This window comes from Clavelina lepadiformis, chromosome 2 (assembly GCF_947623445.1).
Source record: "Clavelina lepadiformis chromosome 2, kaClaLepa1.1, whole genome shotgun sequence".
Taxonomy (NCBI): Eukaryota; Metazoa; Chordata; class Ascidiacea; order Aplousobranchia; family Clavelinidae; genus Clavelina; species Clavelina lepadiformis.
Genome location: NC_135241.1, coordinates 5,563,064 through 5,584,847, shown reverse-complemented (window position 1 = coordinate 5,584,847; position 21,784 = coordinate 5,563,064). Strand labels below are relative to the sequence as shown.

The 21,784-nt window shown below is 37.0% G+C and overlaps 3 protein-coding genes across 4 annotated transcripts; 1 reads left to right on the top strand and 2 right to left on the bottom strand.

Annotated features, from left to right (window-relative positions):
* Positions 1 to 1,990: 1,990 nt before the first annotated feature.
* Positions 1,991 to 8,640, bottom strand: LOC143445498 (uncharacterized). Of its 2 annotated transcripts, none has more exons than XM_076944640.1 (7): positions 8,484 to 8,640; positions 7,834 to 7,908; positions 5,160 to 5,280; positions 4,130 to 4,307; positions 3,417 to 3,540; positions 3,084 to 3,241; positions 1,991 to 2,907 (listed from the first exon to the last, which is right to left on the bottom strand). In XM_076944640.1, the coding sequence occupies exons 1-7, from the start codon at positions 8,548 to 8,550 to the stop codon at positions 2,524 to 2,526; spliced, it is 1,107 nt and encodes a 368-aa protein (XP_076800755.1). In that variant the 5' UTR covers positions 8,551 to 8,640; the 3' UTR covers positions 1,991 to 2,523. The 2 variants fall into 2 exon arrangements, with proteins under 2 accessions (XP_076800755.1, XP_076800756.1); XM_076944641.1 differs by having other exon boundaries at positions 3,102 to 3,241.
* A 4,239-nt stretch (positions 8,641 to 12,879) lies between these two features.
* LOC143445504 (uncharacterized protein CXorf65-like) lies at positions 12,880 to 15,072 on the top strand. Its single transcript, XM_076944650.1, has 4 exons — positions 12,880 to 13,040; positions 13,421 to 13,507; positions 13,845 to 14,084; positions 14,286 to 15,072. The coding sequence occupies exons 1-4, from the start codon at positions 13,013 to 13,015 to the stop codon at positions 14,516 to 14,518; spliced, it is 588 nt and encodes a 195-aa protein (XP_076800765.1). The 5' UTR covers positions 12,880 to 13,012; the 3' UTR covers positions 14,519 to 15,072.
* Positions 15,073 to 15,428: 356 nt separating this feature from the next.
* LOC143445484 (uncharacterized) lies at positions 15,429 to 21,271 on the bottom strand. The gene is made up of 13 exons (XM_076944620.1): positions 19,990 to 21,271; positions 19,795 to 19,852; positions 19,434 to 19,718; positions 19,195 to 19,262; positions 18,958 to 19,067; positions 18,730 to 18,835; positions 17,497 to 18,594; positions 17,347 to 17,400; positions 17,006 to 17,192; positions 16,718 to 16,871; positions 16,518 to 16,629; positions 16,298 to 16,440; positions 15,429 to 16,075 (listed from the first exon to the last, which is right to left on the bottom strand). Exons 1-13 carry the CDS (start codon positions 20,084 to 20,086, stop codon positions 15,875 to 15,877), a joined length of 2,673 nt encoding a protein of 890 aa, XP_076800735.1. The 5' UTR covers positions 20,087 to 21,271; the 3' UTR covers positions 15,429 to 15,874.
* Between the last annotated feature and the right edge of the window lie 513 nt (positions 21,272 to 21,784).

Sequence of the window (21,784 nt, the reverse complement as noted above, 5' to 3'; positions counted from 1 at the left end):
TTTTAAAATCGTGTACACGCAAACGCTTAAAGTTACAAAACTTAGTCGGGACCATATTGACATTTATTGATGAATGATGATGCATTTATAATGAAGGCATACATTCTCTGAAAAAGGCTATTTTTAATTTCAGTTTATTATTGCTTGCACTGAGTAATATGTCGATGCCGTTTCTTTTTGTTTATTCAAACTGCATTCAATAAATATGGGCCAAGTTAAGTTCGCTGATAAGACGGTTTAAAGTGGCTTGAACTCAAGCTGGAACGTATGAACTGGTCGAAATTATACTGATCTAATAATTGTTTTTTCGTGGAAACATTTGAATCAAGTTAGTGTGCAGTTGCACATGTCTCGTACGTATGTATATGACCCACGTGTATAAAGAACCATTGTTATTTTGATTGGGTTTTAGTGAAAAGATGAAAAATAAATTCGATTAATTTATATTCGGTATTGATGTTTCCTGTATGACATTTATATACACTATGTAGAGAGTGCTATATTAGCTGTCTAGCTGACTTATATTCTATGACTTTCTTCAACACTTGATACGAATTACGTAAATATTTCGAATTTAATATTCAGCGCTTTTTATCAAACGTAAGATCTGAAAAATGGAACACCACATGATAAACCGAAGTAACTTAATGGTGATCTTAGGCTTGTCCATGGGACATTTTTTTCTGTCCCATCCCATCCCAATGTCCCATCCCATTTAAAATTGGCAGGTTAGAATGAAGCTATGACATTTCCAGGCAGATATTATTTTTTAGATTTACATTTTCGGATAGATATATTAAATTAAAATCGATTTCACCCACAAAATGGCTTCAAACAATAACCTCTGTACTGGTTCCCATGTCCCATGGGAATTGCAATTCGTGCTGTTCCATCCCATCCCATCCCATGGGACATTTCCCATGGACAACCCTGGACTGATCTTAACTTGTATTTCCAACTAGGCAATAGGTCACAGAGAGATTAACCACTGCCAATCATTGGTTGTTAGTTTGTTCGTGATTTGCTACAAATTTGCATTTTTCAATTTTGGACATTGTTGCTTTTGCATTCACTGATAAAACAACTAAGATTAATTCGGTAACTACCATATTTCATTTACAGTGCATATTAGTTTGCGAGCCGGAAACGCGAACCGATGAGGGAAGGCAGCTCGTGAAGTGGCTCCAAACAAAATGACAAGAAAACCTTTTGGAGGTTTTATAAGCTGACGAATAACACATACGGGAATCGTATTAGGCTAGTGCTTGTTTAATCTTACCCGGGAAGATATATGCGGTAGAATTTGCCTATATCGACACTTTTTCGTTGGTCCCGGGGAAATTCCTATTTTTTACGTACATTCGAGTTTGCCTACATCGACACCTTTTTTGATCCCACAAAGCTTTTTGTTTGTTTATATTGACAGTTGCAGCTCTTTTTTTCACTCCGGGACGTAATCCCACTTACGACTTAATGACGCTATCGTATTTTACGTATCGTTTTTGCAAGGAAGTAAATACTGCACTGTACCTTACTGTAGTAACGCCATATTGCTCCGCATCAGCACCGTCTGCGTGGGTATTACGTGTAAATACAACTACCATTATTATTTTTCACGATCTTGTTTGTGTTGTTCTTTGCCGTAGTGTACGCGAAAACATAAAATTAAGCGGCAGTGCTGATTAGAGTACACATTTACCCTTACATTAAACTAAAACCGGAATTTAGGAACAATTTATATTGATTCGTCTGTATCGACACTTTTTCTTCATCTCCTTGAGGTGTCTATATAGGCGAATTTTGCTGTATATATTCCTCCGTGAAAGCAAGCTTCTATCCTCGATAACGTTTTTTTTTGGAAACTTGTATAATTTTAAATATTGAAGCTTTTTGTTCAAAGTTGTTCAAAAATACATAACTTTACTCAATACTTTTAGCTTGTCTCCGATACTACACCGTTTTTATCACGGGGACAAAATACTGACCAAGGTTATTACAGTACAAAGGAGTTGATTTAATAAATCGACGACGCAAAACAAGCGGGTTTGCAAGGAAAGAAGCGGAATTTGGGAAGTATAAAAAATCGCACGATTTCGAACCACGCAATACAAAAATAATGCAAAGTGCTTGCTTGCTGTTGGAAATCACCGAAGCGAACAGATATTAGAAAGGCATTTGCGAATTAAAGCGGAAATTAAAAGAGACAGTTTTTAAAACGACATGACAGCTTAAGAAAACGCAATTTAAATTTACACAAAGCACAAGCCTGATGCGGGTTAAACGGTTTTATGTAAGTCATGGACCTGCTACGTGCGTTATGTGTCTGCAAAGTTTCAAAATACAAGTAACCGGCTTGTATTAGACAAGACACAACGCACAAATCCCGAGGAAGTCTGACGTGGAAGTTGGAAACCGTCGGACTTGAAGTTTTACCACTGTCCAATACTTTTGTAGCCTTATGATAGATAAGCTTTTCAGGAAATTTTAAAAATTAACTCATTGGCATTGAGTGGAAAGCAATCGTTAATTAGCGTCAGCACTAACACAGGCGCTATCCACAAATTGAATGCCCTTATTAGCTGGCGGGAAAGAACGCGTAAAAATGGACTTCTTCACGTCCTTTGCTCCTTGCTTTTCAAGACTGCGTTCATATTCATCCGGGAGCCAGCGGCGCTGTTCTGGGATGTGATCGATCGCATCCGCCGCATGTATCGGGATCGGAATGACATCCGGATCGGCTCCGTGATCTGTGGGTACAAACTGGAGCTTACCCCTTTCAAGCTGAGTGAGCTTGGAACTTGGGGAGCTGACTCCGCTGGAGGAAACAGACAGGGAGGAAGAAGAATCGCTGCTGCCCCTCCGGTCAAAATCCGTAAAAGAAACCGGCCGTTGTGTGTATGTTGCTCCCTGCAGTGATACATCAGGTCATTCAGTATTTTGAACTTTTTTTAGACAAAAGTAAATAAAGTAAACGATTTTTTTCATATAATTAAGGCAATAACTGCAAAGCTTTGCCAATCGACATTTCTTACTTTATTTCACTAGTACAAGAAAATTATAAACGCATCTATACGTTTACGCACGCTTTTGTTTTCCCTGACCTCCATATAATCATGAGAATATTTAGATCTCTTTCGTCCTCTAGCGTTCAGTATTATACACACGATGAGCACAAATAGGATGACCGCGCCGAGGATTATTACGGCGATGATTGACAATGGAAGAACGTAATCTAAATTTTCTATTTAAGAGCAAACATGGAAAATTAAAAATAGAGTACCTAAAAATACAGCAATTCTGAGCAAGGTTGAACCTCAGTGCGATTTCAAAGGAATTTTTATTATTCAAATACCCAAAAGTGCACTAAATATCAACAAAACACTTTCATAACAAAAAAATTAAGCCGTATCTCTCACTTTTCACGACTTGTGTGTCATCTGTGTTGTTGTGCAATAAGTCAGCAGGTGGCACACTGTCGCTATACGAGAGGTTGCTATACTCTGACGTTTGCTCCATGGTCGTGGTTGGTGGTGTTGTTGTCTAACAACAAATATCTCATGATCAAAACTGCCTGCATTATAACAAATTTCTGCTCCGAAAAAAAACATGACCGCGTTTAAGGGTTGAGGATAACGTCAAAAACGTGTTTTAAAGGTCTTCAACTTTTATATTCAACCACAAAGTACAATGCGTCTATGACCAAACGACATGTTTAGGTCGGTGGCTTTAAATCGATGCCTATTAAGGATACAGACAGAAGACAGTTTGACGCATCGTTACGTCAAGGTCGTTATCGGAATGACTGATTACCAGTGAATCTAAGCCTGAGGCGACCAGTGACTATTTCATCATGGTTAACACGAGGAGATGGCAATATAAGTTATTTTACAGTATTCTGTTAAAATTACAAAACGAGCAAGTACAGTGTACAAGTACAACCTCTTGGTTTTTAACCTACCACACACTTTTGCGGTAGAATTTGGAGACGGCTACCATATTACCGACTCTCATGTTTGTAAAATGAAGTTCACGTTTATAAAATGAAACAAAAATCCAGTACTGAAGAAACTTTATATGAGTAAGAGTATTCATATGAAAAAAAATAGAATTGGTATCTTAACAGTTTTACCTCTGGGCAATCACAGCACCAGACTCGTAGCTCATAATCGTGGCAGTAAAGGTTACGCCGTGAGTTTTCCGGTCGCTTTTGAAGATTTTCGGTATCACATAACAGACCTTCCGAGGGATCACATAAAACTCTGTCTTGTTGAATCAAGGCAAATGGTATATCAGGATTCCACGCGTCTCTGCATTAATGTACAAGTAATAGTGGTGATGGCATTAATGGAGCGGTGCCAAGCGAAAGCTTCACAAATGACTCTTTTACTTCAAGTCACTCAACATGGGTAAAATTGTCAGATTTATTTATTCGACGTTGGTTTTCAAAGATGAGGTGTAGGATTTAACTTAACTTACAGCAACCTTAACTGTACCGTAAACATCAAGGTTATTTTGTTTCAAAACCGATCTCCATGTCGCATGAAGCATGCGGACAAATGTAAACTGAAACGCTTGACAACATCACTGTCTGGATTACAGCTAAGCGTATGTAAACGTAAGTCTATGTATGTCTATGGGGGCAACATTCTGTTCCACATCATTAAATTTTCGCCCTGATTTTTATCAACTGTTGGGTAATGCATTGAGTCACAGTCTAGCTCCCAGTAGCATGCCGTTTACATATAGGCTTGCGGTTGCCAGGTTAAAGTTATACTTACGTCTCAATAAATCAATCACTACCCACTTCAATGCACTTAGAGTCTCAACGCAAAAATGAAAGTACAACAAATCTTATTTTGTACAAGTCAGTGAATTTACATGAGCAAACAAGTTTTGCATTAAGACCACCACGGGGATAGTTTTCTGATCTACAGTAGCGTAAGCACTTTCGTTTAAACATTTCAGCAGTCTTCATAAGTAATAACGCCATGTTATTGCAAAACTTTTGACAAAAAGCAAGAACAGCCGATTAGGGTATAAACTGATTTTGAAAATCGTATGAGTATTTATCTACCTCAAATAACCGATAAGCTTGTTATTGTTTATACCGTTCCTGAGGAATTGTTTCTCACGCGCTGTACACAACAATGACTTCTGACCTGCATTCAATGGCTGTGGGGAATGAACAGAAGCTGTAGATTCGCCTCAGGTTTGTGAAAGTGTTGTTATCCCCGGTAAAGGGACTATAGTCGTCGTTGTTCATCCACTGACTCCAATCGCCTGAAGAACAACATAGCACATGTAATTGTGTACGACAAGTCATGTAATCAAATGATAATGGCGTAATTACAACCGTCATGGGAAAGAATATATGTATTGATAATGAGGTCTCGGTGACAATAAGAACTACAACACAGTACAAAACTCGATTTTTGTTTGACACCGGGAGGTTCATACCACGTAACAAAAACTTGTTCAACATCCTCATATTAGAAAATCTGACGCATTATGCCTATCAGTCAAAACTGACTTGTATTTTATGTATGTGTAAAAGCCTAATACAATCTTTTCTATTAAAAACGTTTACAGTTTATGGAAAACTGTATAGGACTATTTCGGACAGCAAACTCTTGTATCAAAAAGATAATCTTGCATTGGGTCCATTCAAAGTAACGATACCTTTCTTTTACAGTACTGTAGTTAAATGAATCGTCGATTATTTGCTGGGCTGGTATTACAAGCAACACGTATGAAATTGTATGACTAGATTTAAAACTTAGCAGTATAGTTGAATTCTGTGGTTTTCCTTAATGCAAACAGTTAATTCGACCGTCGCTCAGTAAAATTTGGTTTGAAAAAAGTTCATGTTTTGAGAAATTAAGAAACTCTGTAGGAAACATATACCGCTATACAAAATCTGTGTCAAAATTAATCAAACTAAACACTAAGTAGTTAAAAGCTTTAACCCAAATTTTCTTCTATAAAGTGAGTGTATATTGAGTTATTTGTCGTATTTACATAAACGTATTCTTGCGTGGCCGAAGTTCAAATATTATGAGCTTTATCAGTAAAATTCTAAATTAAGATCATTTTTAAGTTCTCAACTCTCCAAGTAGTTTTTAATGGTGCCTTTTCAGACAAACACATTAAACAAATAGTTCGGTAAAAATCCATTTTACCAACTATACAAAAAAATAGTTGTTAGCCTAAATGAGCAAAACGTACTTTGCCAACGCCAATGAAACGCAGAGTTAAAAGGTTGCTTTCGTTTTATGAGGTACGAAAACGAAATAAACGCCTATGGCTGAGACACAAATTGGCGGACGTAAATTTAACGGACCACTTTTAGTCTCCATTAATTTTTACGTAATGTGGGCTAGTTTACTTCCCACGCAAACGTAAAGCCGCACAAATTTGTTAAAACTGCGTGGGGCATGCAGTGATTTGACCTTAAGTGCACCCGATATTAACGTCACAGATAGTTATTATGGGATATATGGAGTGTGTATGGTTAATTTATGCGTGGGTTCAACTTTAGTGGAGGATAAAACACCCATACAAGTACAATGGGATTATGAATGAAACTACAATCCAAATTTTATTAAGATATACAAATGAAAAACGGATTGCAATAAGTACAGCTTAATCCCGGGCATGGTTTAGTTATATAGTACATTCGAAATAGATGTTGGTATAGGGAGATTTGAAAACCGGTAATGAAACAGAAGACTCGTAGCCAAGTCGATACGTAACAAGATTCATTCATGTACTTTTAACAAAAACCCTGAAATACAATTCGTAGAAATATAAAGGTCGGTGCAAAACATATCTTAGTTGTGCTGTGCCCGTTTCGAGAAATAAAGAAAACGCAGCTTATTCCACTTCTTATCAAGGCCATACAGCAAGGTGACCTCGTGTTAGACATGAATCAAGTTTATCTTCTGGGCACAGGTGCGCTTCAGGGAATAAATCAAGTCAAGCGTGTTAAACTGCTGTACTTGGCTGAACATCAATTTTGAAAACATTTAAACCGATACTACACACTTGTACATGATGGGTAGAAAAACATTGTCCATTCCGAGTTTGTTGTTTTTTTTTCATTAAGTGTTGCGGATTTCAGAAATTAAAAGTCTTTTTCCGTTCTCTATTAGGTGACCGCAAACAGAAAAAAAGTTGAAAACATTTCTAAAAAGCATGCGCTGGCCACTGAGACCCTGTTATTGAAATGGCAAACACTATTTATCCTGAAACTTTTACCTTTCCACCAAAAGCGAGTCGTCTACCACCCAGAGTTACCTAACATTCCAAAGTACTTATATCGTGTTAGCTTTTGCAGGTCAACTGCTTTTCCAAACAAAAAACATACACGGTAGACCAGTTCTAATTGTGATGGATTTAAACTTTGATTTGCTAAAGCTCCTTAAGATAATAAAAGCCGTTTAAAAGGCGATCTGTTTAACCGTCTACGTATAATTACATCATCGATAGGTAGCTTCGGCCTATAAAGAGATGTAAATAACAAACGAAGTTAAAGTTAACCGGCAAAGGTAAAACATGAAAGTCGTGACGTAAAAACACACCTAGTTCACTGTTTAGGCAACGCAAAGGCAAAGTAAGTAGATAGAAAATAAGCAATAGAAGGCGTATCAATAAAACCAGTAATCTTTCATGAATTTCTAATGATTCATAAGTAGGCTAACGCAATAATAAAAGTAACACGGTGAAAACGAGTTACAGCACGTCATTTGTCACATTCGTGTCAATGTAGACGACGATGTTTATTACTGGAAGTATTTGTAAGCTTGTAAAACTGAAACAAAAGTTTGTGCTTACATGTGCACTCAGAAAACTCCGCCTCAAGGTCATCCATGCTTTTCTGTTTAAAAAGCTTGTCTTCAGTGTAAGTTTCTGTAAAATATTTGCAAAATGTTTAATCACAAACAAATAAAGTTGCTTTTGGTTTGTTTGGGTCTAACGCTTAATAAAGAAAATAGAGTGCGGATTATAACTGTCAACGTGTTTACAAATACATGGAACAACTACAAAAACCTTTCGGAAATCAGACCTTCACAAGTTTTTATACATTAACCCTGCTGTTTTTATCTTGTCAATCCAGCACGTGTTAAATTTACAACGTGGTGAAAAATTTGCGTCTCTAAAAAGTAAATTTAACGGAAAACCTAACTTGGGAAAACCAACGGTCAGATTCATAAATCATGTTTTAGATGCAAATGTGAAATTTTGACAGAGCATATCATTGTTAACATTTCGAAAATTGACGTGGCTTGTTAGTTGTTATGCCAGTTTTGCATCAACGTGTAGTGTTCGTTTTGTACCATTACGAAATCGTCATACGCAGCACACAATTGTGACTAATTCAAAAATGCACAAACGTCGCAAGCTAAAGCAAAAAAAATCACGTTCTGTTAGTTCTAAACAGTTAATGTGTTGCTCGGAATAGATTTTGTATGAATAACACTTACCGTGTGTTGCTGATAGCAGTAAACTGAAAAAAATAATTCCAATTTCAAAAGACCTGCCAAACACCATGATAACTATGCCCACAAAGTGATTCTAAAAAAAAACAGAACACAACGATAGAAAGTAATTCCTGATAACAATGTATTTTACAAAATACAACTTGGGTTTCACGCACAGCAGCCTGTAGATCGGTAGATACTAAACCAGCGCTTATACAAAGCTGCCAGTACATTTATATCAAAACGACTCCCAGTGGCTATACTTTCCTAAAGGCACACGACACAATAACGTATGTCAAAACAATTAGCATTGTCAGCGAAGACAATAACGGAAAAGCGTAATCCTCAAATCGTTACCGAAACGCGATATAATGACGTGTATCCATGTCGCCCACCCGCCCGTGCGTTCTTTTATTATAGCGAAATCATGATAAAATTGCGGGATACGTGCCTGTGGTGTACTGAAATACTATTTCATTACTTCGTATCAATATTTCAACTCCCAATCTGCTTTTAGGATGGATGCGATATCCCTGCTGAAGCTGTCTACTCATTGCCTTTGAAACATAATAACAATTCTTATCTGGCTTTTTTGTGCAACTACACGTAGCCGTAAAACGTCTAAAACACCAACCAACCAATCGCAGCTAGGAGAACGGGCAGAGCAAGAGGCTTAATATCCCTAAACAGTGCCGAGCTCAATATTACCACTACAAAAAACCACAACTAACGACGTGTCCATGAAAAAGTTTGTTTAAAGAATTCAATGTTAGTAAACTTCTTTTCTTCGCTCTTACAAGAAAGTCATTAATAGACGCGTAGCGATACTGAGGCCATGTAGAGATCAAAACTGCACAAATCAAACAAATCGAAAACGTAAACCAAGCTACGATTTATTAATCTAAGGACAGGTAATTCTTTGTGTAAAAACTGTTGACGTTAGCGCGGGTTGTCCCGAAAGGGCTGACCGCCTGGGGTTGAAAGACAACGTTCAGTGAATTCTTTTAATGGGCCCAACATATAAAGCTCGGACTTATGAATACAATTGATCCAACTTAACTGCCAACAGCAACAAACGGCAATCCATGACTTAAATTCTCAGTAAGCTGTTTGTTGTTTTTCGGCGAGTGTAGGCTTATTGTGGCTCCAGCAACCAAACCCATAAAACAACTTTTCAGTTACGGTCAGCTCTTAAATATTTCTAGTTTTGCTCAATTCGCTATAATATCCTATTTTCCTGAAAGACGACAACCCGCTAAATTTGCCAAAAGAGGCCTTAAATCATTCACCTAACTCATCATTATGCACAGATTGTTATTGTTAACCTATTTAACGAGTAACATTACATGAACTGCTGAGACATGAATGTCAAAGTTGACGTCTTCCAACAGCGGGCCTAATGGGACAGCGTGTTGTCTGCGGATTTTTCTACAGATCTGCTAAAACACTTTTCACTTTACCTTTGTCTTACGCCGTATGATAACGAAAACAAATAAACAATACAAAGGAAACATTTTTGCAATGCGACTTAACCGAAATGCTGCCTAACAACACGTTGCTTGACAATCATAGCGTGCTCATCCTGGGCAATAGCGGTTAGGTTACTGCCATCACGCACAGCAGGTACGACAAAAATGAAAACAGACCAGCAGGCTGTTGTCGACACGGAAACCAGTCAACCATGACCCGGCTTTTTCAGAACCTTTAATTATTTCATGAATAAGGAAATAGCCTAGCGAAACTTTTCTCTGTGGTCGACCGTGGAATAAAAACAGTACTTCCAAATCCAGAAACTCGCCGCAAGATTCCTTTGCTTATTTCGCTGTCACTTTTGACTTCCTTTTTTGTTTGCACTCTTTTTCTTGGATTCTTACCTAATAGGCTGATATAGGAAGTATTGAATTATTTGCTTTTTAGGTCAAAAAAGCTTACAAGATTGCCACGCCCCACCTTTGTAATTAAGGGAAAGTTTATTTCAATATTACGTAACTTTTGTTAACCAACATATAGCAAAAAACTTAGACTAACTTGTTTGTATTAGACTTCGTTTCCTTTGTTTTGTTCAACAGTGTCTGAAAATCGTTGCCTTTTTCAGCTTTCGAACTTTCATATTAAATTAATACCATATTCTTTTTGCTTTCTGTTAAAGGCTGCTGAATGAATATAGCTACACAAGCAGCTTCAATGAGCAGCTTCATCACAAAACCTACTATTAGCGTGTTTACTCAATTACCATTAGCTATTTTTAAGCATTGGAAAAATGTAACAAATAACCTGTAATTAAAAATTGAGAATTTGCCTGATCTCCAAAAATGTTTGTATAAAAAGAACTGAAAATCTTTTAGCGCGTAAATATTTTACTTCGGGCGTGGTGCCTTTGCAAACAAATTCAAACAGCAATAATATTCAACATCAAACTAATAAACAAAACAATACAATAAGCTGGGAGTTAAAAGTTGCAATGGCTTTCTTTATGACGTTGTAAATCTTTTTCGTAAGCCGATTTAAGTTCATGATCTAGTATTCTAGTTCAATAAACAGCAAATAATGTACCTTCGAAGTACTTTAGCAGTCATGACTTGGAAAATTTACGTACAAGACTTGTTTAAGTGTTTATACTACGTAACTACATTTTGACTAAAGTACTGTAAATACCATAGTGAATTGTCAGCATAAATAATTTTCGTGTATTATTCTTGACTTCATTATATTTAGTTGCCCTTTAAAAACAATTCTTAGTATTTTTCGCATCTAATGAAGGTACAAAAAGATAAAATTGTGCATTCCATTGAAGTAAAACTTTATTTACCATAAAGGCTTAATTATTAAGGTGGTGTTCTTGCTTCATCTCGGTGAATGAATATTACTTTATAAAGGATAACGACATTTTAACGTCGCAAAGCGTCAGTTTTCTACCTTAAAATATAACCGGAAGGGTGCGCAAGAGCGCAATTGTTGCATGTTGTTATACCGCCAACGCAATATGATCTCAGTGTTTACAGTTTGGCTGCTATTTCACAATATAACAAAATAAATCTATCAGATTTTTAACCTTTATCAAAAAAAAATGTTCTGTTGTTTTTAGCTTAATTTTTTGTTTTTTGAGTACCATACGATATTTTGTTGTGACAAAATTTATATTCTTATACAGATCATTTAGACGTGATACCACGTGCGATGTACTACATTACCAAAATTCATGCAAATTTAGTCACTAAATCAAAATAAATAAATATTATTTATTTCCAAATTAATTTTCCGTCAATTTAAAATTTCCTATTACTATTTCAAAAACAAACGCCATTGCTGGGCATAATGCGAAAAAAGTTTAATAATCCGACGTTTGACACGCAATCCTGTTGTCTTATACTCTTATAGGATTAAATCTGTGAAAAGTTTTTCTTTCGCGTAACAACACGAATAGAACTTTTCCTTCTGAAGACGCCACCTTTTGTTACTTGGAAGCTACTGTTTGTATTTCTGACGTCACGGCTCAAGCATACTCCACTGATTGTTACACAAACTTTCGAAGGCGCTCAAGAGGACAAATTTCACAATGTGCCAAGTACTGATGTGACCGTAAAGTTAACAGGTTAAAGCTTCGAGCATTTCACTAAAAAGTAAATCAAGACAAGTGGTTTAACGGATAGGCAGGAAACAGTCTTTTACCGAGGAGTTTTCGTTAACTGGTTAATAAGTTGTCCGCTGATTAAATAAAGGTGGGTCATGGTACTGCTAATCAATTATTGCATGAGCGAGGTAAAGGTGTAAATAAAATAAATCAAAACCCATTAAAGTTTCTGAAACGTGAGCCGTACCCTATGATTTATGACACGTTATTTGGACGACATTGTCTTTACTTAAATGGCGGATTCGACGTTAATAGATGAAAACATTTAATATTGGCTGTTTGCCGAGGGAGACCTTGTATTGTTGTTCGCCGACAATACCCTACTTTTGTTGGCAATGTAAATGAAACAAAGTAGCGTTACTGTCAGAACCCTGGTTATCAACTCTCCAACGTCATTGTTTACCTATTCACCTGTCTGACTTCAGGCAACAAAAAGCCTAACAGAAAGTTTTATCGGTTAAATAAGACCTTCTGGTAGCCCGGTGTAGATTACACGCGTCTTGCTAGCAGTGATGAACAGGAGCAATTAATTTTCTTGGCAATGTTATCAAACTTCTCAAACTTTGGTGAGATAGGCTAATTGCAATACTGCTATTCTGCAGTCAGCGGTTAATCACATATGACTAGTAGGCAAACAACTGAAGTACGAAGACATATTCAGAAGCTAATCTTCCACTTGCTATCATTGAAGATTCGGTGGAAACATACAAGAAGTCTTGTTAACACAGCAAATATCTACTGTATACCAGCCTTATTTTAAGTGCAATATATTAATCCGTGTTTAGGTTAAACAAAAGAGAGAATAGGTTTGTTTTATACATGTGATTTGAGAAAACCTTTATGTGATCTTAAACACCTGAAAATAGAAAAGAAAGCATCGCAATATCGCAAGTAGCAAGAAATGACATTTGTTACAGTCAATTACGGAGGTATTAAAATTTTTAGTTTGTTAAACGCACTTTGTAACTACTAACTTATTCAGTACTGTACTTAAATTAGAAATATCGATTAAAATAAATAGGTATTCAGAATCGTCAGCAATAGAGTAAGTGTTTAAAATGGTTAAGCTTGCTGACTGCTTTGTCTATTGTCATTTGTCATGTCATGTCTCTTACCTACTGTCATGTCAACAATTTTACACGGAGCGCCTCCATTATAACAATGGTATTCGCGCACACGGTATTTGAAACTTGATATCCAAAAGTATCCTTCTTAATGACTGATACAAAATAGCAGCCGTAATGTTACAGCAATTAAAAGCCCTACAGTGTGACGATTATGTGCTTTTTATGTGCTATTGTGATTACAGATAACAAGCAACTTCTAGTCAATCCAAATTGTCAGACCAGATTGCTGTTGGAAAATATAAAAACAAGATGTCAATTCCCGCAGGAAAGTAAGTCAACAGAATAAAACCTGAATACAAAGCAATAATAACACATCGCTATTTTATTTAAAATACTTCGATCTCAACGCTGTTAGATCAATAGGTGTATATTACGGACAATAGTAGCCATTTGATTAATGGTGCTAGAAGATACACCGGTATCGATCGATCGACGGGCAAACCTATATAAGATCATTCATTATATTTATCAAAAGTGTGTGCTGAAAGCGTAAAACTCACAGACAAAAGTGTTACATAACCTTGCAATAACGATAAAGATAAGAATAAGAAAACATAGATATTATAACTTATGTCACAAATACAAATCTAAATTTGCATTTTAAAGTGGAAGTTGAACTTTCGGACGAGTTTGGAAATTTGAAGAACATAACCCAGGGCGACATAAAATACGCCAATCAAATTTTAAACGTTGATCGGGAAAGCTTGGTTCTTATACAAGTCAAACGAAACAACGGCAACAGCGATATTTTGTCAAACAGCTTGGCCTCGAGTTTTAGCAACTTGGACGAAATTTCGTACGTGCCTTTGCTGAAAAATGATGATATAGTAACTGCCAAGTTTACAGGTAAAATATTCCTTTTGTATTTTCATTTGTAATTTGGTTTCAACGTATCACTGTAAGATTAGCTTAAACAACGTTGTTAACATATATAGAAATAACTACCGTAGACAGGAAATCACAAATAACTTATTATTAACGGTATCTTTTTCCCGTTACATGACTCAAAATGTTTCACAATTTCTTTGAAAGTATTCTTCTTCGTAGCGCGATTAACCAGTCGTGATGCACCCCCATCGCGTTCGGAGAGTCGAACAAGGAAATCTTATCGTGACAGGAAGGAGAAATCCAGCCGGAGGGCCACGGAGACAAAGTCATCAATTGATAAGACGGATGGCTCCTCCTCCTCACCAACTGCATCAAGCAAGCGGAACGGGAGCAGCAAAAAGAGACTTTCTACTCCGACTAGATCAAAGTCGCGAGGAAAGCAAAGATCGTAATTTTTGTTCTCTCTCTATTTTTGTTCATGATTCAAAGTGTTCATGGCGGCGGCTCATGGCAACACTGTTTTAAATCTTTTTGGGAAGGTATTTTGGAAGAGAATAGTGCAACACTGAATCTGTCCAAAAATATCTACTTTGGTAATTTAAACTTTTGCCCTTTTTTGGACTTCCTTCTTTTAAACATTTTTCTTTTTTCTATTGATTAACATTTAGCAGTCAATTAACCTATAGGCTATAGTACCGTTACATTGCCTCGATGTTATGAGATCGTTCGTTCTGACTTATACACTTTTTTAGTGTGCCTTGTGATGAAGTTTGTAACCATATATTATGAAACTTTCACTATTTTTTATTTTTGCATTTTTTGAAACCTCAAAATTTTGGTTCTTGTATTAACCACCATTCGACTTGTTTTAAGGAGAACCATTTGCAGTATCATACTGTACTAATAGTTATATCATTAAAAGTTAAAGATTAGATCATTTTCTGAAAGAAATAAAACGCACAACGCTTTGTTGTGATGTAGTTCTTCTGTGAGAAACTGTCTAATCTAAAGGCATTCGCTTTCTCTTGTGCAGCAAAGATTTTTCGAAGATTTTCACTAATATTTGTTTGCAACAGTTTAGATAAAAACTGTTTAAGGTTCCTAATTTCATGAAAATAATCTATGTGCCAACATTAGTTTAACTTGTTATGGGCAATTTGGTGTCGTTGGCCCTAAGGCGTTTGTTCAAGAAAGGCATAGCGTAGTTACTACAGTGCACCTAGTAGAAGCAATAACTTTACTTTGTCAAAACCTTACCACAGTGGCTTTCATGGCATAACAAAGGAAAAACGTGACTGAGCGGGACCACTTCACCAAACAATGTAACTTTTTTCTTTAATATCCAGTAATCACGCACAAAGATTTAACAGACAGGCCATGTTGGCCTAATGCAAATATTTATTCCGTCAATAAAAAAAATACAGAAAACATACACCAAATAACCGCTAAGGACACAGCAGAACATTTCGTTTCGTAATTAAATGGAAGCTAGTTATGCTGCATGGCTCACAGTTTAGCTTTACAGCGGTATAAAAATAGAAAAAAGTAAGATAATAATCGAAGCAAACATTGAAAAGAGCAATATGAAAAACATTTAAAGCACAATGTCAAGATTATTGGGTTTAATTCCCGTGCACTAAATCTTTCACTATTGAACACCTTGCGGTGTAGCGTGAAACATAAGATAACAGCAGTGAAGTATAATCTCCAACGAATGAGTAGGACGGCGACAAAGTTAATTGAACTTCCAACAAATGCAAGTTTAACCATTACATACTTTGAGGGCAAACCACTTTCAGTTGCCTAGGCTATGCACCTCGCGGTGGTTCGTCACAAGCGCCTTTGGTTACAGAGTCAATGAAGTCTCTGTAGTAAGCAACTTTAGCATAAATGCCTGGTTTGATGTCATTCTTGTCCGTTGAGCAGCTCCGGGTTCCGGCGATTGCCACACCAATTAACTCCCATCTTCCCTCGCTATTTTGCATGACAAGTGGACCACCGGAATCGCCCTGCAGAGATACAGCAAACGTTTACAACCGACTTTTCAATAATTCATTAATAACTATAAGCAATACATACTTACGAAAAGTAAAGCTAAGCCATATAGGACGTAAAGCAATCACTAACAAGCGTGTTATGCTCATTTTGATCCATTTCAGCAGATTGCTTATTAAGCAACAGGTTTACTTATACCCTTTACTTCTAGTGTTTCATGAGCTAACTTCACTTACGGCGCACGCATCTTCCAAGTACGCGGCAGCAGTGCAGATCCAGGAGTCGTGGAAATGTTCCGGCCAAGTCTTTTTGCAACTCTCTGTGGATATGAGAGGAAGACTCAGCTCCTTTAGTTTAGACTGGTCCTGACCACCAACGTCTAAACAAAATCCAGTTAAGTATTGAAGAGAAAAAAATGAAGGAAATAAAGACATTGTGATGAAACAATCAGCTTACGTAATGTATCACCCCAGCCAGTTATCCAACAGGCTTCGCCAGTGTAAAGGAAATCTCGTTTTCCAGGCAAACATGCCGGTTGGATGTAATTGGAATACCGAGCCACCGGTTCCTTTGGAAGAAGTGGAGACAAGAAAAATAAGGAACGTTTGGAGCACAAACGTAAATAAAACAACGTACAAAATAAATATAAAAACCACCTTTAATTTTGCTACGGCAAAGTCATTAGAAAGAGTCTTAAAATCATAATCAGGATGAGGATAGAAAGAGTCCAGTTCAAAAACTCTCATCGATGCCTGACCAACGTCACGATAATACTTTCCAAGATGAAGTGAATAAACCGATTTAAATTCCCTGGGTACAAGGACTCCACTCAACATTTTCTAGGTTAACTTTTTGCCAATAATGGTTAAAGGAGAAAGGTATGATTTTATGACTATATGCTGTATCGTATCTTTTAAGGTCTATACTCTATAGGCTATACTCACTCTTTCTCTCCAAGCAGTTTTTTCCCCCGGCTCTTGTAAGCCATAAAACAGTGGCCGGCTGTGATGAACCACTGTCTGGCAATGAGAGTGGCTCCGCAAATATGGATAAACCGGTCGTCATCGCTGAAAGCTCGTCTCAATGAGGCGGTCCAAGGCCAATATTCTATAGCGCCTGCCCATTGTCCGCCTGCATAAGAGCGAGAGGAAATGAGTTAAATTTAAGGACGACCAATCAACCTATAGCATGTTTTTCTTGTATCGGGTATATCAAGACGTTTTAATATACACCGGTGCGTGTTTGTTTATGAGGAAAATGTTCGTTTCATACGTCTACCGCTTACCAACAATTCTGTGTGTGAGGTTACCATCAGTAGCTCTTTGACCGCATTCGTTTTCTAAATTTCAGAAAAAGAAAAACGATCGACATCATCATCACTGAAATCAAACTGACGTGTTAGCTCTGTTACACTTACAATAAAAAAATTTCTTACTGGGGTAGCACGTGGTTCGTGGCAATGGGTACTGGGCGGTTTCAAATGTAAGAGAGATACCGCTAGGTTGCTTGGGAACTTCAGCATTGGAGATATTTTTTACCGTCGAAGGCTGGTTAGTCGAAGCGCCTACTTTACTACCCAATATTAGATTGGTAAACAAGGAATTTAGGCCAGAATTGGACCCGGACGTACCAAATTTATTTTGTAGAAAATTGTTCGAAAGTTGGTTTTTGAAAGTTGTGTTGTGGGTTGTAACATTGGGCTTGTTTCTATTGTTCAAGTAATTCAAAATACTGGAAACACTGGAAGTCGATCCACTGGTCGAAGATTGGCCGTATGAGGACAAAAGATTTGACAGAGTAGAACCACTTCCTGAACTAGTTTGTCCACTAGATGGCTTGTTTATAAGAGAGAGCAAGGCGGAAGTTCCTAGGCTGTTTCCACCAAATGAAGTTTGCTTGTTATTTCCCAAAAGCAAATTCATCAGCGCAGAATTCGTTGTGCTTTGTCCTGATAGTAAATTGGACAAAAACGAACCGGTACTGCTGGTAGGAAGAGTGGTACTGGGCAACAAGCTAGCCGACGAAGAGCCGCCTGCAAGACCGGTGGAGGGCTTTAACAAAGACGAGAAGCTTAACAAATTTGAAATAGAAGTTGAGTTTTTAAGTTTGTTCCACAAAGCCAAGACAGCATTTGAAGTCGACGAGGTTTTTTGAGTTTCTCCGGCCTTTGGTTTTTGTAAAAGGGACAGAATGCTCAGAGGATTTGTTTGTGTGCCACTACTAACTTGAGAAATGATATCTGATGATGCCAATGAAGACGACCCTCCTGAAGTAGGTCTTCTAAGGGACGATAAACTACTGAAGATGTTGGTATTTCCTCCAGTTCCCAGGAGAGATCCACTGGGAAGGGATGTTCCGAAAATGCTTCCACTGGAAACCTGTTGCTGAGTGCCAGGTCGGTTGGAAAGAAAGTTCTTCAAAAGAGTTGATAAACCCGTGGAAATGTTAAGACTGAGACCGGGTTTTTGTCCTGGTTGAAATGCTGGATTGATGCCCGACCAGATTTTATCTGGGGGGGTAGTAGTCGTGACTTCTGCAATTAATACATAAAAATACAAGTATAGAAATTGGTGAAGTTTCTGAAAACAACGCAAGGCAAACTAATAGGCTATTGTTAACCAACACAAAGTATACAACTGTAAATAGGTGAGCAGCAACCCATACATACCTATTGTAGTAGATGTAGTTGTTTTAACCAGTTTTCTTTCTTTGTAACAGTGTGGGGCAATATTTCCACCGTTTTTCTTTATCATGGGGTCATAACAGCAACTGAGCTATAATGTGAGTTCCTGGTTAAAACTTTAAAAAAGTGAATAATTGCGCACAATAATGTCACATGTAATAAAGCAGCTCTTTAAGAAAATAAAAAAACTACACAATGCTATAATTGCTGTACCTTAACACACGCAGAGCATTCACTTTGACCTTTCTCTTTTTTTAGTTTTCCTTTCACGCAAGGGACTCTTTCATCTAAGTCAGTAGAGCAAGTGCTTTCTCCTCTGGCGTCTAAAATAATAACAAGAACAATAGATTTTAATCACACAAGATTTAAAAAAGAAATTGTTTCAAAAATGTTTGTGAAATGCTACAACTCTACGCCTATATATGTTACTGCAAAATCAAAAAAGCATACCTCTTAACGTATCGTATAGCCGGTTTGTTTTCTGACACATAAGTTCGTCTTCAATCAGAATAGTAAGACTGTAAAATAAAAACTGAAAGTGGAGTACGATTCCACACGCAGGCATCTTCCAAATGATAAATATACGGTACAAGAACTTGAGCTAAAACTTAACTTATTCAAAACACGAAACTCTTTTACGCCTTTTTTTCTTTAAAGTTTATTTTTAAATGCATTTTAGTCTAACTCACATGCTTAGATCTGTAGATTCGGTTGTTGTTGGAATCGTAGTTGGGTACATATCTTGATTTCTAAGCTCCTTTGTAATACCTATTAACTTTTTCAACCAATCTGGTGTTTGATTTTTCATTGAAGCCATCGTAGTAACTGGTGATGGTTGGGTGGTGGTGCGATGGATGATTGCAGTTTCATTACGATAAAAACACCAGGGAATACCACTGGAATCGGTTGGCAAAAAACAGCATCCCGCTTTGGTGCACTCGTTCGGAGTAATTCCGCCGTATCCGCAATCTAGTCTGTCAGGATAGATAGAAAAATTACTGCATGCATGTTTTGTTTGCAAAAGAAATCATCAAGGGTTTAAGGATTTGCCTGATAGTTTCTAGTATGGTTCCGCATTCAGGTAGTTCTTGTCTTCGTTCAACCAAACCTTTGACATAAAAAACAAGAACATAATAAGTGAAAAAGTACACAAGCCACCGCAATCTGTGGTTTGCTGACAGCATCATCAGTGTTTCTACAGATCTACTCTACACAAACACAATTTTTCATAGCCAGGAGACATACCTTGGAAACCTTTACATGTCGGCAAATTTCTACTTATTATTGCGAGGGCGAAAATAAGCGCCGAATATGAATGCATTATATACGGAGAAATGTTCATTATTTAGAATGCTTTTGAGATGGTTAAGCAAAATTATACCCGCAAAAGCAAAAACGTGTTCTGGAATAATAAAAATGCTTGATTGAGTTGGTCAAATTAACTGAGAGTTTTGTTCGAAAAGAAACTTGAAACTTTTCAATTAAATCTCCACTAAGTCTATGCAACATTTTATTTGCTTACTAATCAATAAATTATAAATCTGTTGTCGGCAACTATACGTTTTTATCTTATCAGGTTATCGGTGACAAGCATGTCAGACCTTTCTGGCAGCCAAGCTTTCTGAACTAGAACTATGGCTACTTATGGTATCCTTTGCGATCTCTGATTGCTGTTCCGTCTCCGACGAAGTCCTAACATAATTTTAGTGAACGTTTCTGCACCCCGCCCTGTCATTTGCTGTTAATATTACACGTATGTTCCTACTCTACTTAATCGTATTAGAGGTATAGCTAGCGAAGCTGGACACGCAGAAAGTCGGATTCGCCTAATAGTAACCCCAAAATGAATTTTAGTATCTAATTTCGTCTGTCATAAATACTTGCATGACGAGGCGACACTGCTGGGGATTAAAGGGATTAGAGTGCTACCGTTTTCCGCGAGCGATAATAAATACGCCGCCCATCACGTAAACCTTACATATCCCCATCGAGACTCTTATTAACGATTTGTGATGGTTTATATCTGAAAAGAACGAAACTTGCAAACGGATGAAAATCTTATCACAAGTAGCAATTAAATGACAATCCGATATTAATTTAAACAACAAAAAAAAAACGTTTCGCGCGCTTTTGTAAACCCAGACTTTGTTGGTCAATTATTGTATGTACTCTATCGATTTTTTTTTAACAAAAAAAAGAAACAAAAAAAACTGCTGCATGCCTCCGTAAACAAAAAAGTATCGATGAGATAAAGTGTTTCCCTGAAAGCAGAAGAAATAAAATTTCAGGAAACAATTACTAAGTTTAAAAACTGGTGCATAGACATAGACACAAGTGTACAAACTCTTGACTTCAGCCGTAACCGGCAGAATTTGCACAAAGGCATTCTGTACTTTTCATTTAAACATTGTTTATCTACTGCTGAACTGAATCGTCATGAAATAGGCATTTCTACGACCAGGAATGAAGCAAATAATGTAAAAAAAAACTAAACGCGCGTAGAAGTAATGGCATATACCTACAAGTTATAATTGAAGAGCACAAAGCTAATAAGTTGCTTTTACTATAACGGTGACATTTTATACGCGCGACTTCAATGAAATAGACAGTTTTTCTTTCATACGCGCAGCATACCATTTAGACATATTACAACATATTCCGTTTAGTATGCAGCCGTTTTTCGGTGTGAACAGCTATAGTACTATCTAAACGACAGTCTACTTCTAATACAACTTGGTTGAACCCGCATATCTGGTTTATTAGGTTTAGAAAGAGTAACGGAGCAAAATTTACTTTGTTAAAGCCACGAAATGAGTTTAGGTTAAAACTGTGGGTAGGTTGAAGAGTGAGTGTTGTATGGTCTCTGGCAGAAATAACAAATTTTTTTATGATAAACGAAAAAGCTCTTTGGCCAAAATATTTGAAAACGAATCTGCTCAAGACAAAAACAGCTCAAAAGTCTTAGTTTTGTTACAGGAAACCTAATTCACCAAAGAGGACCAAATTTCACAGCCTGTGCAAAATATACGCAATATTCCAC

Coding starts and splice junctions, on each gene's coding strand:
- LOC143445484 (XM_076944620.1), bottom strand. CDS start 20,086: ATGAACATTTCTCCGTATATAATGCATTCATATTCGGCGCTTATTTTC. Junction 18,595..18,729: donor AACTACATCTACTACAATAG/GTATGTATGGGT, acceptor TATTAATTGCAG/AAGTCACGACTACTACCCCC. Junction 16,630..16,717: donor TTGCCGTAGCAAAATTAAAG/GTGGTTTTTATA, acceptor CTTCTTCCAAAG/GAACCGGTGGCTCGGTATTC.
- LOC143445498 (XM_076944640.1), bottom strand. CDS start 8,550: ATGGTGTTTGGCAGGTCTTTTGAAATTGGAATTATTTTTTTCAGTTTA. Junction 5,281..7,833: donor GGAGTTTTCTGAGTGCACAT/GTAAGCACAAAC, acceptor GTTGTTCTTCAG/GCGATTGGAGTCAGTGGATG. Junction 3,242..3,416: donor TGACACACAAGTCGTGAAAA/GTGAGAGATACG, acceptor GCTCTTAAATAG/AAAATTTAGATTACGTTCTT.
- LOC143445504 (XM_076944650.1), top strand. CDS start 13,013: ATGACATTTGTTACAGTCAATTACGGAG. Junction 13,041..13,420: donor TGTTACAGTCAATTACGGAG/GTATTAAAATTT, acceptor TTGTGATTACAG/ATAACAAGCAACTTCTAGTC. Junction 13,508..13,844: donor ATGTCAATTCCCGCAGGAAA/GTAAGTCAACAG, acceptor TGCATTTTAAAG/TGGAAGTTGAACTTTCGGAC.